At 37.2% G+C, this 17,841-nt stretch overlaps 1 protein-coding gene across 3 annotated transcripts in view; it reads right to left on the bottom strand.

The window, feature by feature from the left end:
• Nucleotides 1-17,841, bottom strand: part of LOC107550315 (ubiquitin carboxyl-terminal hydrolase 31-like) — a 35,973-nt gene that overhangs the window by 10,042 nt on the left and 8,090 nt on the right. For all 3 annotated transcript variants that reach the window (XM_016231588.1, XM_016231589.1, XM_016231590.1), the window contains exons 3-12: nt 14,861-14,955; nt 14,674-14,766; nt 9,360-9,495; nt 8,935-9,082; nt 7,059-7,233; nt 6,780-6,891; nt 6,565-6,659; nt 6,137-6,214; nt 4,663-4,792; nt 3,811-3,930 (exon numbers count right to left, since the gene is read on the bottom strand). In XM_016231588.1, the coding sequence (XP_016087074.1) occupies nt 3,811-3,930; nt 4,663-4,792; nt 6,137-6,214; nt 6,565-6,659; nt 6,780-6,891; nt 7,059-7,233; nt 8,935-9,082; nt 9,360-9,495; nt 14,674-14,766; nt 14,861-14,955 (1,182 nt within the window). The remainder of the gene's footprint in view (nt 1-3,810; nt 3,931-4,662; nt 4,793-6,136; nt 6,215-6,564; nt 6,660-6,779; nt 6,892-7,058; nt 7,234-8,934; nt 9,083-9,359; nt 9,496-14,673; nt 14,767-14,860; nt 14,956-17,841) is intronic.

The raw sequence follows: 17,841 nt of genomic DNA, 5'->3' as shown, positions 1-17,841 counted from the left end.
CAAAACAGCGCTGTGGCTTTGTTTGGAATTATTTTTGTTGGCGAAATAGTGCAAAAACAGCCAATATGGTGTCTAAAACGTAAGTCTCTTAATAAAACTTCTAGTTTATTGAACTGTTGTAAAAAATCAATATCACATTTGTATATGGTAATTTTTAGAGGAAAAAAAGGCACTCTTCCCTGTGAACTTGAATATAAATATACACATGTTCTGCCCCCATGTCTTGAATTTGTGAACATTCTGAATGTATTTTAATAGATCATGCAGTGATCAGGCAGAGCGCACTGCAAATGCGCACGCGCACTAGACTTCAATGTTTGTTTGTTTTTGCGTCGTGAGAATATTGAGTAAAATAGCTCACTTGTCATGGTGTTATTTAACTATATCATGTTATGAATAAACTAAATATTTAGAATTTTTACCTCAGTGTGTTTCTTCTGAGTTTATGTGTGCCGTCACGCTCATTTGTTCTGAAGTCTCGAGACAAACAGAGAGAGCCTCAGCGCGAGTTTGTATTCGGTATTCTGCTAACTTACTGCAGTTCACTCTGACGACACAGTAACTTACCGCGGGTCTGTCCAGTGATTGTAAACAGTCATTAGGTCCGTCAGATATTTTAGCGGTAATGAGACCAAAAATAATTAAGACCCATCGAATCCGAATTTAAGACATTTTAAGACTTTTTAAGGCCTTATATTAGGAAAACGTTATTTAAGACATTTTAAGGCTTTTAAAGGACCAGCGGACACCCTGTCTCAGCTGCTTATTAAAGAAGAGCACCCCTTCACTGCTTCTCTTCTTAAAGGGCATGCTGCCCCAGTCTATGCTATTTCAGAAGGTCTTTGCTTTAAAGCTATTAGGGTATTGGGATTTTGCTTGCTTGTTAGGGCTTATCTAGTGTTCAGTATCATGTTTATCGCTAGATTGCTTGTTGCTTTAAGCTATTGGTTGTTACTGCAAGTGCTGGTACTTGGTTAAACTTGCAACACCAAGAAGCTAATGTTTAAGCTGTTGTTTAGGCCATCCGATTGTTCTTGAAATATGCTTGCTGGTTATGGCTCATCTAGTAAGTTTCTCTGACTACTGTGATTAAGTGTATTGGTAAGGATTTTTGTCTATGCTCATGCAGGTTGTCAGATTGAGGACACGTAACACAACGAGCACAAATGTCAATGGGAGACAGCCAACCTGTAAACTGATGAGTTGATTTGAGTTATTATATGCTGTTGTTCTAAACTTTTAAATGGATGCTGAAGCTTTTAGGCAAGGTAGGAGTGGTCCTGACAGAATTTAAGCGTTAGCGTTAGTTCTGGCAGGTCACGTGAGTCAAGCTTGCATCAGCTGATTCTCAGCTGATCACATCTACCTATAGGAATATGACACCTATCGCGGCATTCCTTTATAAGCTCTATTCAGTATTATTCAGCAGCTTTTCAGCTTACTCAGGAGCAAATTACACATCCCCAGCTCCTCCATTCGCCACAATCAGGACTTGGCTTTCTGATATTCCTTGCTAATCAGACTCCTTTATCTTGAATAAAGTGTTACACTTAAATATCATTAAGTACATTAATGATATCTGCCTTGTTCTGTTCTGTTAACCCTAGGGGGGTTATTATTGCTGCTCTCCCTGCTCATTCATGATAGGCTGCATGGGTGGGCAGGGAGCTTTTTGCCCAGAACAGAACCATACCGCCAAACTTTATGCTAAGTATCTATCATTTTGACGATAGTGGTCCTGACAGAAATTGATTTATTAATTATCAGATAATTTCTAGACGAAAGACCGCAAAAGAAGAGTGGCATCAGCACTGGAAAGATAAGTTTGTCTAACTACGACAACTGAAGATGATTGTGTGTTGAGCGTCTGTGACTTAATTTCAGTTTTATTGGTGTGTGGCTTTCCTAATCAAGTTCAATCAGTATAATCAAACACAGCTGGACTCAAATTAAGGTGTAGAACCATCTCAAGGATGCTCAGAAGAAATGGACAGCACCTGAGTTAAATATTTGAGTGTCACAGCAAAGGGTCTGAATACTTAGGACCATGTGATATTTCAGTTTTTCTTTTTTAATAAATCTGCAAAAATGTCAACAATTCTGTGTTTTTCTGTCAATATGGGGTGCTGTGTGTACATTAATGAGGAAAAAAAATGAACTTAAATGATTTTAGCAAATGGCTGCAATATAACAAAGAGTGAAAAATTGAAGGGGGTCTGAATACTTTCCGTACCCACTGTATATATTTTTGTGCCTTTGGATGCCAGAATCGGAATGCAAATAATTTTTATAGAGTACCGTCTTCAAAGATGCCATTTGAAGCTAAACGTAGACATTTAAATGGACCAACTATGGATGAAAAATGCTATGATTACTCTACTTTTATAGCATAAATTTGATTTAACAATAGGTCTACATAATATTTACATATGCAGTTCTTAGGGGACATATTGGTTTAGCCTTAGAGTTAAAGCATGAAATACTATTTAAACCTATTACTATTAACATTTTACATAACATTTACCTTTTAACACACAATTCTGACTTTTTTTCTCATAAATGCAAGTTTATATCTCCTAGTTCGGACAGAAGTCAGGAATATAAACTCATGATTCTGAGCCAAGGGGAAAAGAGAGAAAGACGAGTTGATTTTTCTTATCAGAATTGAGATATAATCTCAGAATTGTGCAAATAAAGTCAGAGTTTTGAAATATAAACTCAAATTTACCTTTTTTTTATTCTTTTATTCATTTTTCTTCCATAGACTGCTACTTGAAAAATTAAGCGTTAGCGTTAGTTCTGGCAGGTCACGTGAGTCAAGCTTGCATCAGCTGATTCTCAGCTGATCACATCTACCTATAGGAATATGACACCTATCGCGGCATTCCTTTATAAGCTCTATTCAGTATTATTCAGCAGCTTTTCAGCTTACTCAGGAGCAAATTACACATCCCCAGCTCCTCCATTCGCCACAATCAGGACTTGGCTTTCTGATATTCCTTGCTAATCAGACTCCTTTATCTTGAATAAAGTGTTACACTTAAATATCATTAAGTACATTAATGATATCTGCCTTGTTCTGTTCTGTTAACCCTAGGGGGGTTATTATTGCTGCTCTCCCTGCTCATTCATGATAGGCTGCATGGGTGGGCAGGGAGCTTTTTGCCCAGAACAGAACCATACCGCCAAACTTTATGCTAAGTATCTATCATTTTGACGATAGTGGTCCTGACAGAAATTGATTTATTAATTATCAGATAATTTCTAGACGAAAGACCGCAAAAGAAGAGTGGCATCAGCACTGGAAAGATAAGTTTGTCTAACTACGACAACTGAAGATGATTGTGTGTTGAGCGTCTGTGACTTAATTTCAGTTTTATTTGCGGCAGTTTACGCATACTTGCTTGCTGAAGAGATACTCAGCTACTCATCCACGGTGATGCATGTTGTATTAGCGCCGTCATATCTGCCTGTAACACGTCATATAGCCTATAAAGCTCTCACACGTTTATTATTTTAACATTTTGGGAGGAGTAAAATTTACATATGTGATTTCAACCAGATGTATTTACACTTGTCTAATTTCGTCTGGAATGTGTCCCAGACCACCTCCTGAAGTGGTTTGAGCGATCGGATTTAAATCTGTCTTGAAAGCATTTTGGACGGCATTTACACCTGGTCTTTTCACGATTGGATAGTTATCCGATCAGAGAAAATGCACAAAGTGACCAGGTGTAAACAGGCCCTATCACACATATGCACGCAAAGAGCACCATTTGTGCAGGGAATGTGATTTGATCAATACAGCACCTGTCTAAACCTCTTGAGGTGCAGTATGAGAACATCCGGCAGGGTCCACAGGCTGAGTTTGATTCGCCCCTGTTGCAGTTGCCTGCAATGGGGGCAGCGCCAAGCATCATCTGGGGCCAACTGGAAGGCATACAGGAAGCAGACATAAACAAAATCAGTCAGAGAGGTTTTTACATTTACAAATCTGTCTGTTCCTTCATTTTCCTTAAAGCACAGCCAGTTCCAAACCCTTCCTTAGCTGCCCAAGGCCAGCTCTGGCTAACCACAGTGTATATTTATACGATATGTGGACCTGTTCCAGGGTTAAAGATGTGTTCGCAAAAAAACTAGCAATTTTAAAACAGCCCTGACAGCAGAAATAGAGTAACATTGACATATACACCCACAAAGGCAGCTCTGGAGAAGTGGAAATTAAAGAAATTAAAGGAGCATGAGGGCTCTTTTAAAGGAATAGTTCACGTAACAAATCAAAAGTCTGTCTTCATTCCTCACTCTCATGTCATGCAAAACCTGTATGACTTTCTTCCATGAACACAGGAGAATGCCTGAGCTGCTCTTTTCCATACAAAGAAAGTGGATGAGTGCTGTCAAGCTCCAAAAATGACATTAAAGCATCATAAATCACCAGAAGGGCCAGAAATTTAAGTCGTTATTCAATAAAACTCTTGTTTGACAGCCTTGGACTTTTTTTCATTTTCATTGTATGGCTTAGTTTCGAAATGTCTCCCTTTGAAAGTAAGTCAAACAGGTTTGGAAAGACATGATAGTGACTACATGACAGAGTTTTCATTTTTGGGTAAATGGATCCTTTGCGAAGGTAAAACTTGAACGTGTATTATGCCAGACTTTTACCTGCTCCTCTTTGGTGTAGAGCTGGAAGCACTGAGCGAGGGTGCAGGCCTGCGGCTGATGGTGCTGCTCTCTGTGCAGATACACACTCTCAGCATCAGGGATGTACTCTTCCTCAGTGTGTCCAAACAAACTGCGGGAATCAGAACATACGCTGGAAACAAATCTCTCTTACCAGACCAGTCAAGCATGTCTGCGATCCTCTCTGTGACTTCAACAGACATATTTATTTTATCTCTGCAGGATATTTTCTCTTAACAGTCAGCCAGAGAATGTTTAATACATGCACGAACTTCAAAAAATGTTTGAAATGACCCTTCCTTTCTGGCTTCACTGAAATTTCTTGCTCTGAAATTTTTAGCCATACATTCCCCTGTGGAATTGGTCTTACCACAAACTACTTACAGGAAGTGTACAGCAGTATAAAGTTTCCATGCATTAGACATACAAACAAATAAATAAACCAAGTGGCATCTAACATTGGACCTAAAATATTTATTTGAAGTACTCCCTGAGATTTAAATATAATATTTCAATAATTTAACAATACACTTGCATGTTCATGGTTAATAGTCACATGACACGCAAGAGAAACAAATCAAATATTTTTTTAATCTTTTTAAATAAGTATGTTTTTTAAAATGTATCCGTTTTCATTTTCATTTAGTTATTTCATTTAATGATTTAATTATCAACTCATGAACTCCCTGTAGTTCCCTCGCGAACTCCTGATCTAATGCAATGATGTTCAACAATTTTTAAGTGTGGTTTAATTGTCTAAATATTATTTTGGGGCCACTATAAGAAAAAATAAAACACTATAGACAAGTTATTAATTATGGCTCCATTTTACTTACTATTCCTTGGTCTCTTTGTCCCACTCCACTACAATTTTAACATGAGGAGGTCCACCTGGCCCACAGGATTTATATGCTCTAAAAAGGAAAGATTGAGGAAAGGCATGATATTTGCCAAGAAAATAACAAATTGAGGAATCAAGCTTTGTAGTATTTTGTTTTATTACACGTGTTAAATTCGCAGTATAAAGTTTCCATGCATTAGACATACAAACAAATAAATAAACCAAGTGGCATCTAACATTGGACCTAAAATATTTATTTGAAGTACTCCCTGAGATTTAAATATAATATTTCAATAATTTAACAATACACTTGCATGTTCATGGTTAATAGTCACATGACACGCAAGAGAAACAAATCAAATATTTTTTTAATCTTTTTAAATAAGTATGTTTTTTAAAATGTATCCGTTTTCATTTTCATTTAGTTATTTCATTTAATGATTTAATTATCAACTCATGAACTCCCTGTAGTTCCCTCGCGAACTCCTGATCTAATGCAATGATGTTCAACAATTTTTAAGTGTGGTTTAATTGTCTAAATATTATTTTGGGGCCACTATAAGAAAAAATAAAACACTATAGACAAGTTATTAATTATGGCTCCATTTTACTTACTATTCCTTGGTCTCTTTGTCCCACTCCACTACAATTTTAACATGAGGAGGTCCACCTGGCCCACAGGATTTATATGCTCTAAAAAGGAAAGATTGAGGAAAGGCATGATATTTGCCAAGAAAATAACAAATTGAAGAATCAAGCTTTGTAGTATTTTGTTTTATTACACGTGTTAAATTCACACTAATGATCACACTAAAGCAGTTATAATAAACTTTTCAACTACAATCATTAAATCATCTAGCGTAACATAAAGTGTCTTTGGTTTGTGTAGTTAAAAATGCTGTTGTAATAAAAGTATTGACTATTTGCTTGCCTGTGGAAGAACTGTCTATGTGCACTAATAGTAGAACAATATACTGTACATGTCACACCTGAAATTTAAGTTCACACAATATGCTCTGAACACATGGTTATGCATTACAAACCTTTCCACAGTGGGGTGACATAGTGGCTGTTCCTCCTGTGGCAACAGATATGTGATTCCAACTACTCCAACCACACGCAGACTAAAGGGTCCAACCTAAAATCACCAATCCACTTTATCAGAAGTGCAAGTTTTATGTAAGAAAAAAAGTCATTTAATTGTACTGACTTTGCATTTCAAGACCTGTATTTAACAACAATTAGAGGTTTCACTGACCTGAATGTAAACCCCTGGCCTTAGTAGGTGACGCATTTTCTCCAGAATTTCTTTCTGTAACACATCCCATGTCACAGAGCGCTCTAGATATAGTACAAACGGAAGACCGAACCTGCAACAAACAGAAAGTGCTGTATTGATTTTCCAGTTTGTGCCACATTACCGTCTTATATTGTGTATAATGAGATTACTACATTTTCTCCATGTACTGTAAGATATTGTGTCAAAAATAATGGAACTTCGACTCGTGTGAGCATGTCGGAAAGACAACAATGTTACCTCCGTCCTTGATGGCCAGTGCAGGCTCTGTTACAGATCAGCAGAATCATTTTCTCACATCCAGTGTTTTTGTTGGGAGATGCTGGATTCATCGCACCCTGCATGAAAGATGGCATTCGGCTGCTCTCCGCTCCATATTTCAAATTGTTCTGATTCAGATTAGCAAGAAGGCTCCCTGGAAATGGTTAAAATTGTTACTTGCATCACTAAAAACAACAACAAAAAAGTTAGAAATAGTATCAAGATAATTACTTTCATACTCTCCAGTCTACTTTTATGATGATCCTAATCTAAGCTAGATATAGTTTCTCTGTTTTCAAAGACAAAGCACTGCCTTTAGCTCAATTTCAAATATGATATTTTCATGTTTCAATAAATGCTGATTGCTTATAATCAGTGTTGGGCAAGTTACTCTGAAAATGTAATCAAATTACTGATTACTCCTTTTAAAAGTAATCATGTTACTGTTCTGATTACTTTATTTCAAAAGTAATTAGTTACATTACTAGTTACGTTACTTTTTTCTCCATGAAATGTATGAAATCCCAGCATACACACTCCAGATAAATATTTGTTATTTATCTGGAGCGTGTCTGTAGATTTATCTGGCATCAACATTCACAGAACACTGTTATTTTTAACTAAAGCAAGCGGCTGCTGCGTGCATGGTTTGGCATGGCAGAATGCCAGCAAAGAGCGCTGCATTTATAATCTCTAAAAGACATCTCAGTTCATCGCAATCTCACAAACCTCTGTTATAACTCAATAAATATATGCATAATGAATCTTTCATAATGTCTACAATTCGTGTGTTATAATGAGAGGATTCGTGAGCACGCACATTTGAGCACTGTATTGCTCAACGCTGCAAACACGTGTTATAGCCTAAATAGAAACTCTGCATACGCTTGCACCTGTTAATCATTTATATTTTATATTAGTTCATGTTGCTTTTGTGCAATAGATGAATAATTTATTTGTTTTAGATATTTTATGTTTAGATATTTCTATTTTGCGGGAGTCCCGTGAATCATTTTATTCTCCCGCATCCCGCGCGCACACACACACGGGGTCTCGCGGGAGCAGGTCTCTAATCCACTGGCACTTGACTCGACAGTGCGTGTGCTACATCCTTTTTACAATCTCCAGATTATAAAACATTGCATTATGTCAGCAATGTAACGCGGCAGTAACGTATAGAGACCTCGGCTTGTAACTATACTCTAATTACTATTTTGAAAATTATAACGCGTTAAATTACTCCGTTACTAAAAAAGTAATCAAATTACAGTAATGCGTTACTAAGTAATGCGTTACCACCCAACACTGCTTATAATTAGGATTATTTGATACACATTCAGTTTTTCTTAAGCCCAAAGTATACTTCGGTTTTTACGTGTATACTAGGGTTTGCATACAGATGCGTAAATACTGTCATCAGCACAGCTCGACTTTTCTAACCACACATACTCTGTACGCTCAGCTTGCACATTTTTTTTTTTTTTGCATTAATTCGTTGGTCCAAAAGGGGGCAACACTGGCCCGGCCCATTGTTTCACAGTTGAAAAAGAAACAACTGACTACTGGAGATGGTGACAAGAATAGACGCCCACCTAGATGAGCAAGTAAAGAGATACCTGCAACTCTAGTTTAAACAAGTACAAAGACATTTTTATTTGTCAAATTCTGGAGAGAAATGGCGCAGACCAACACTGGACAAAAACTTTCTAGCGCATGAGTTAACCACCTGTGTTTGCGTATGCTATCAAATGGAGAGTACTATGAAAGCAAGCGTGTTTTGCTGTACGCTAAGCGTTCGCGTCAAAACTGATGTATACTTTGAGCTATAACCAAAGTGCAATGTATGAAAGAGTACCTCTTTTAGAGCGAATGTTTTCTAATCTAAAAGTCTCAGGAGTTTCAAAAGCAAAGATTGAGTCACTTTCTTGAATGATATCAAGATCGTCGTCATCGTCACAAAAGGAGCGGTGGAAACCGTCGTAATACATTTCAGTCAGGACAAACTGCACAGACATAAGAGAGACGGATGGTCAGAAGTGGTTTACACCCAACATCTCGGTAAAACAAGGCAAACAAACAGGAAACGGCTTTGGTTGATGACGTTATGTGGGAAGACGAACATACAAACGGCAATCAACCCTCCATCAGTGTCCACACCTCAGTATTAATGGAGAATATTGTATTCAGGGAAACAGTAAAGATCTTTACACCAAGACCGGAATTCGATGCAAAATAACATCTCAGTATTTTGGCAAAAAAAAAAAAATTGGGAAACTGCACCTGGTCTGGTGGGATCTTGGTCTCACGTGACACGGCCTCTCTCAGTCTGGACACAGTGCTGTTGAGCGGTACGGCCACACCGATCCTCATGCAGTGAGAGTACTTGCCTTGATAAACCACGGTCACATACAGAGGCCTGAGGGATGCCAAGTGATACAACAAATTAATCCAAAGCAACTTCAGAGAGACAGTCGCCCTGGAGCAACCAACAGCACAATAATGAAAGTTTATGTATCACCCCATGCAAACCTACAGATTTTTAACCATTAGTTCACATCACCACCTGACTGTAAACTCAAAGGGTCCGTCACCCCGAAATACAAATTCGGTCATCATTTACTCATCCTCATGTCATCCAAACCCATAACACTTTCGTTCATCATCAAACACACAAATGAGGACATTTTAATGAAGACTAATTTATTTCTGTCCCTCCACAGAAAGTTCATTCCACCATAATTGTGATAGTTCAAAAAGTTTCTAAAGACATCGCAGAAGTAATCCATATGTATCGGACAGTTTAATAAAATTCAAACGTGCTTGCTTGACACATGATAATAAATTTAATTGGCTCTTGCCCATCAAACAACCACATCTTTACCACATTTGATGTGCTCTATGTACTATATGTGCATTGATCAATGTTTATACGCAGGGTTTGAAATAAACACCCTCCAAATGCGGGTAAAAATCAGCTGTGGTGGGTAATGCTGTCAAATCACCAGCCAATTTGACGGGCTACTTTTTGTAAATTGTTCACTCATTGATTTCTTGGGGCAGTTCTGCACAGGTTTGGCATAAATACTGAACTCGAGAGGCATCATGATATACTAAATACAGCCTAATTGTGCAGCATCTGCGAATATCTAGCTTACTTCAACATACCCATCACAACGCAACAAATAACGGCACACTGGTTTCCTTTGAACTGACGCAATAGTGAAAAGTCGAAAAACGGCTGAAGACTCACACCGTGTCTACACTGGACACGAGCGGCGCGGCATGGTGCGACGCAACAAAATATAATATTATAGAACCCATTATAATCAATGATGCTGTTTACACTGAATGTGTTCGTTCAATTAATGACGTACTAACATAAAGTACAAATGATTTGCAATGGTTCGCACCTCAAGCTGTAGGTTTATTTCTGTTTATTTTTTTGGTTAATAGAAGTTATGAATGGCCAGTAACTTTTAACATTTTGTTGCCAAATTGGCTGGTGAGTGAAAAAGTTAATTTCAAACCCTGTTTATATGTGAATAAATGCCTAAATTACATATTTCTATTGTATAAAGTGGTTGTGTCTTTCCAGAAAACTTGGATTAAACCACTTAATTCATTTGAATTTATTTTACAATGTCTTTATGAACTCTTTGAGGCTTGAACATTTTGTTAGAATAGACATTCAATGGAGGGACAGAAATCTCAGGTTTCAATAAAAACTTAATTTAAATAAAAACTCTTAATTTGTGTTCCACAGATATATGAAAGTCTTATGGGTTTGTAATGACATAAGAGTGAGTAACTTATGCCAATTTTCATTTTTGGTTGAACTATTCCTTTAAAGACTAATGCTAAAGCAACTATATTCATGTGCAAAAAAACATCTATAATTCGGGTGTGGATAAAATAAATAAATAAACATTCCAAAAAACATTCATTTAAAATACAAGCTGATACAACGTAACACACTACTTAATATCCTTTTACAGCATTCAGCAGCCTGTAAGGACTGAAAGCATTTAGAATTGCTCTAATGATGCTTGATCACCTCTCTATACGCATTAGGAAGCAAACTCATCTCTAAAGAGCAAAAGCTGTGTGCAGTGGCCCCAGAAGGTGAAGCCGACTAAATCAACAACTCTTCATTAATATCTGCCCACGTGAAGTGGCATATCAGGGAAGCGTAGGGAATAAATGGCCTATGAAATAATACACAGAAATAACAGCACTTGCTAAGCATGGATAAACAGAATTAAGGAGAGGGCAAATGAAACCTACTCCCACAGACTGTGGGCAACTATCGCTTAAGTCGCACGTTGCTGAACTTCCAGACGAAATTTCCTCTTCCTCGGATCGGCCATTCTTCATGCTGGAAGAGCATAAGGGGTGGGAATCACCAGAGGCCCCATGATACGGTATTATCACGGTACTTGTGTCACGATAAAATATTGTTGCGGTTTTAAATATATTCTGCGATATATTGCAATTTATTACCTTTTTCCAACTTCAAATTATGTCCTCAAACGAAAACTTTGGCAACATCTGTTTTAACTAAAAAGAAACATTTCTCAGTTTGTTTATCCCAAGCCAGTTTAATCACCGTCCTATATTAATGCGCTGCTTTAATTGATGCACACACACACACCACTCGCACATAAACACAGTGAGAGGGAGAGAGGTCGGCGATTGCAGATCGCACTGCGCACACACAGAAACTTATTGTCGGTGCTGCCCCTCGACTTTTTTTAATAAAATAACAGATACGAGATCGCTTCATTGACTTCCTCAGCAATGAGGTAAAATCGCAGTAACTAAACAGCTTCATAGTTTGTAGAGAGAGACGCACAGACGCAGGTAATTCACACACACAACTGTCATCTCTCTCTCGATCGATAATTCATTCAAATAAATGTGGTCTTACCGCACTATTTTATCTCTGTATCTGATTTGAAGTGGGCAGAAAGCTAGAGCTAACGAGCCGTAACTGACGAAAATAACAGTCATTTTTACCCTTCGGGTTAAAAATTGCGCTGCTAACATCATAAACAGCTTTAAGTTGTCAATGCTGGCAAATGACCATGGAATAAGCGGGATAATCAACGGCTTGCCGTGCATTAAAGGATTTTAGAAAAAAACTCAACACCACCATCTAGTGGACTGTAAAGAAACAGATTTTTGTTACTACCAAATAGTATAATAAAAGATCGATACTTGGCGTCCGTGTATCAATACAGTATTGCCGCAGAAAATATCGCGATACTATGCTGTATCGATTTTTTTCCCCCACCCCTACAGAGCATAAGCTCCAAATCTAGTCTTTCTCTGCACTAATGTTTTTCAGAGCAGAGAGATGCCGACAGTGCAGTAAGCCACAGCGGGCGGAGGGGTCAAAATATCCCCCGATTCTTCCTTATGATGAAGAACCTCTTGGATTAGGGATGATATGAAGGCACCAGCAGGGTTTTACTCAATAATGATGTGGAAGTGAAACCTGCCCAGCTATACTACTCTCCCAGGGACTATTATTCGCTGGTTCATCATCTCTGCGGTACTATGAGGGGCAGGTGTGCTGTAAATCACTGTCTGTCTTCTAATACTACAGCTTCTTTAATCATTAATGTGTACTAATGAATTCAGCAGCTTAAAAATGCCTTTGGATTAAACCAAGTGCTCTCCTTGATCAACCACTACACTGGTCTCTTAAAAATAGCATCAGAGCACCTCCGGAGAGAAGCAGAAGAGGATGATTATTTGAAGGGAAAAGTATATATTTAGCACCTAAATCAAGGAGAAAGAAGCAACTTCGGAACCTTTATATTTTCATGATGAAATATTGTGTGTAAAAGTATATAGATCTTCATGGCATGCTGTTAGTTTTCACAGAAAATTAGTTTAATTTGTCCATAAGCTTGTAAACACAAAGGAAAATGGCTGTACTGTTCAGTACAGATACGGGGCAAGTGTTACTGTTGTTTTTGTTAACTAAAACGAAGACTACAAATCGTTTGGGTAACTGAAATAAAGCTGAAATAAAACAAAAAGATTCTATGCAAACGAAAAACGACTTTAACAAGTTCAAGGTGAAGCACTAAAATTACTAAAACTGAATTAAAAATATATTACCAATATTTTAATAGAAATATACAAAAAAATAATACAAATTACGAGAGCAAAGCACAAAAAACAATACAAATTCAAATGAAAACCAAAATTAAATGTAATTCAAAATATTCATAAATACTATAAGCAGCATTAGACAATGAGAGGTATTTCACTTCTTAACCTTGCCTGTGCAAAGTTAAATGCAATCTTTCATATATCATATCATATCCACTTTTACTTGGTAAAACATGTAGCTTTAGGATGATATTGTACAACTTAAGTATATATAAAACAATATTTTACATGAAATAAACATGACAGAAATATCCACAGGAATAATAACAGTAACTTTTCTATCCCCCTAGAAAAGTAGTCCTGCCTCAAATGAATAATTCCTGTCAAAAATGAGATTCACACTTTTCATTTTAAACCATCCAGTTTACTTGCCCCATAGATGTCTACAGTAAGGGTATTACTGTACATTACCTTTTTTTTTTTACACCTTTGTTCATAAATTATTTTCTAAGGTAATCGACATGATATTGATGCTCTCAATATAGCTGTATTTAATTCAGAATTCTCAAAAAAAAAATCATAATCAAAGAATAAATAGCCTACTGTTCAAAAGTCTGGGATCAGTAAAGTACTTCTTTTTTTTTTTTAAAGAAATTAATACGTTTATCCAGCAAGGATGCATAAGATTGATCAAAAGTAACAGTAAAAACATTTAGCCTATAATGTTGCAAAATATTTCTATTTGATATAAATACTGTAATTTTGAACTTTCTTTACATCAAAGATTACAAAGGAAAAATGTATTACAGTTTCCACAAAAATATTAAGCAGCACAACTGTTTTAACACTGACTGTTTTGAGCAGCAAATCAGTATATTAGAATGATTTCTGAAGGATCACGTGACACTGAAGACTGGAGTAATGATGCTGAAAATACAGCTTTGAAATCACAATGTAAAGCTGTGCTAACATGTGATATTGTTTTTACTGTATTTTTAAATAATCTATGAATATTTATAAATAATATATAAAAATGAACGTAAAACACTACATTCAATTACACTGTAAACCAAACTTTCGATCGGTAGTGTATCTATATAGTTATTACAGAGCGACATGTTTCATGATTGGTGACAATATGTGGTGGGCTGTGTTACAGATCCAGCCCAAAGTTCAGTTAAGAATTAAATGAAGCCATTCGTTTTCTATGAAATGTAAAGTGAAAGTCCATAGCAGACTAAATTAACAACATCATACCAACAGTCATGAAATCGAACACTTCATCTAAACTCAGGTGTCTGAGCATATTTCTTAATATTCATCCTACCCCTGTTGATCAGTCACGCCATTAATAAAGACATGACGGTTGACCAATCTGCCTTCACGTCTAAACCTACAGATGAAGCATGATGCTGCCATCAAAACACACCGCAAGGAATTAAATGGCGGTCTCTCTGACATCAGTACTTACCGTGAATGAGGTAATGGTATTGGGAGGGAGATGCAAAGAAAAGGATCAAAAGTGTTGCTCTGTTTCTGACAGTGCGGACAGGTAAGCGAGGATCTGGAATCAACAGAGGACACAGTGAGCCATTTCAACTAAGACGAACATTTAAATACAGCTGACAGATAGACAGACAGACATCGGTGTTTATTACCTGTACTGAGCTTGAAACAGCTCTTGAACAAATGAGCCGGCTGAAAGAGGAGGTGAAGGTCCCTCTAACGCTCCATCATCTTCCTCAATAGGAGGCTACGGTGACAAACATGAGAATGTTAGGCACTATTTAACAATACTAACACTAGTAACTCAAAACAAGCCAGCAGAAGGTCAATTATTAAATATGCATGATAGACAGTGAGAAATTTAAGGGGGTCTGAATACTTTCCGTACCCACTGTATATATGTATATATATATATATATACACATAAAATGTGTCATTTACAGGCAGATGAATTTCAAGTCAAGTACATAAAGCAGGGCCACAACTATATAATAATCTATACAACTTTTGAAAACATGATATGATCACCACAAGGCGTGTATCAAAGTGAATTCTCCAAATATTACCCAACAAAAGTTTTTTACTGGACAGTTAAGCACTACAAACTGCATCATATACACTACAATTCAAAAGTTTGGGGTCAGTAAGAGTTTGTAAAAATTTTTTTTTTTTACTTTATACTAATCCTGAAAAAGTGTATCACTGTTTCCACAAAAAAAAAAAAAAAAAAAAAAAAAACATTAATCAGCACAACTGTTTTCAACATTGATAATAATAATAATAAATGTTTCTCAAGCAGCAAATCAGCATATCAGAATAATTTCTGAAGGATCATGTGACACTGAAGACTGGAGTAATGATGCTGAAAATTCATCTTAATAAATTAATAATAAACTACATTATAATATATATTCAAATAGAAAATGGCTATTTTAAATTATAATACTGTTTCACAATATTTCTGTTTTTACTGATCAAATAAATTCAGCGTAGTTAAGAAAAAAAGAACAGTACTAGTATATCTGCTATTAAACCATCTAGAATGCTGTGATTTAAACACTATCTACTAGTGCTGGGTGGTACAACCAAAAATTTATATCACGGTATTTTTCTAAATTATACCGGTTTCACGGTACATGGCGGTATTTTTTTTTTTCATGCATGACCGAGTGTTAACCATATTTTCTACTGATTGAGAGAGGAAATACTGCAGACTTATTTTACTGTCATGATGAGTGAATATTGTCAAAAAATGCGGTGTGGCCAACTGAATGTGCTGCTTCTCTGCCGCTCACTGCACAGAACAGACGCCGAGAGAGGTGACCCTTCTCCGGGAAAGTCAGACCTCGCGTTCGCGGGACAGCACTGGCGAAATCTTCCAACTGAACCATAGTTAAGGTTTATCCAAAAAAGGCGCTAGGTTTGTCAGTATGAATTTTCTATGAAACAAAGCCACTAAAAGGGTCTGAAAGTTGCTAAATCTAGTGCTAAATTCGCGCTCGTGTGTGTGAGACGCGGGAGCTGATGGCAGGGGGCGGTGGATATTTGTGGCGGTCAATGTGGATATTGTGGATGAGTTCTTCTGTGTCATCACGTTCTATTAGTTCTACAGCTTCAGTTTCTGAACTTTCACGCTTAGTAACACATACAGCTGTTCCCTCACCACAGTGCAACAGTGTGGCATTCCGAACGTTGTTTAAGCGACATACTTTTGCGGTATTTTAAAAAGTAATATCATAACAAAAATAAACACCGGTATTCGGTATGAACTGGTATACCGCCCAGCACTACTATCTACACAATCCAAGCGTACAGAAGAACTGCTGACAGAAGTCAGATTAAAGGTGAATATGATTATGCTGCACCGTAAGGTAGAGCTTGAGTCAATAAATAAAACCCTGATATACTGCCGTGACAGTGTAAGTGATTAATAATTTGAGAGACTGGCGTTCTTCTATAAGTTTAAGATTCCAGCTAAGCATCTGGCTCTTCAGAGCAGCGCAGTCTGTCAGCCAGGAAACTGTCAGCCTCGTGCTTCTCGGCACAAACTCCAAGAAACCACAAAGTACATCTAAATCAGTCGGACAAGCTGAATGACCTCATGAGAGCATGCAAGTGGCCGACCCTGACCAGGACACCACAGGCTGTAAAAAGAAACCGAACGAGCCCTCTTCCAAACAGGCCATAGGATGTGACTTAACGTCCCATGCGTTTGATACAGGGGAGGATTTAAGTGCCCTAAACTCTTCTGTCCATCAGCACAACTGTTTTCAACATTGATAATAATAATAATAAATGTTTCTCAAGCAGCAAATCAGCATATCAGAATAATTTCTGAAGGATCATGTGACACTGAAGACTGGAGTAATGATGCTGAAAATTCATCTTAATAAATTAATAATAAACTACATTATAATATATATTCAAATAGAAAATGGCTATTTTAAATTATAATACTGTTTCACAATATTTCTGTTTTTACTGATCAAATAAATTCAGCGTAGTTAAGAAAAAAAGAACAGTACTAGTATATCTGCTATTAAACCATCTAGAATGCTGTGATTTAAACACTATCTACTAGTGCTGGGTGGTACAACCAAAAATTTATATCACGGTATTTTTCTAAATTATACCGGTTTCACGGTACATGGCGGTATTTTTTTTTTTCATGCATGACCGAGTGTTAACCATATTTTCTACTGATTGAGAGAGGAAATACTGCAGACTTATTTTACTGTCATGATGAGTGAATATTGTCAAAAAATGCGGTGTGGCCAACTGAATGTGCTGCTTCTCTGCCGCTCACTGCACAGAACAGACGCCGAGAGAGGTGACCCTTCTCCGGGAAAGTCAGACCTCGCGTTCGCGGGACAGCACTGGCGAAATCTTCCAACTGAACCATAGTTAAGGTTTATCCAAAAAAGGCGCTAGGTTTGTCAGTATGAATTTTCTATGAAACAAAGCCACTAAAAGGGTCTGAAAGTTGCTAAATCTAGTGCTAAATTCGCGCTCGTGTGTGTGAGACGCGGGAGCTGATGGCAGGGGGCGGTGGATATTTGTGGCGGTCAATGTGGATATTGTGGATGAGTTCTTCTGTGTCATCACGTTCTATTAGTTCTACAGCTTCAGTTTC

The sequence above is a fragment of the Sinocyclocheilus grahami genome, unplaced genomic scaffold (assembly GCF_001515645.1).
Source record: "Sinocyclocheilus grahami isolate Dianchi unplaced genomic scaffold, SAMN03320097.WGS_v1.1 scaffold395.1, whole genome shotgun sequence".
In the NCBI taxonomy this organism is placed as follows: domain Eukaryota; kingdom Metazoa; phylum Chordata; class Actinopteri; order Cypriniformes; family Cyprinidae; genus Sinocyclocheilus; species Sinocyclocheilus grahami.
This window is presented reverse-complemented; position numbering and strand designations above follow the sequence as displayed.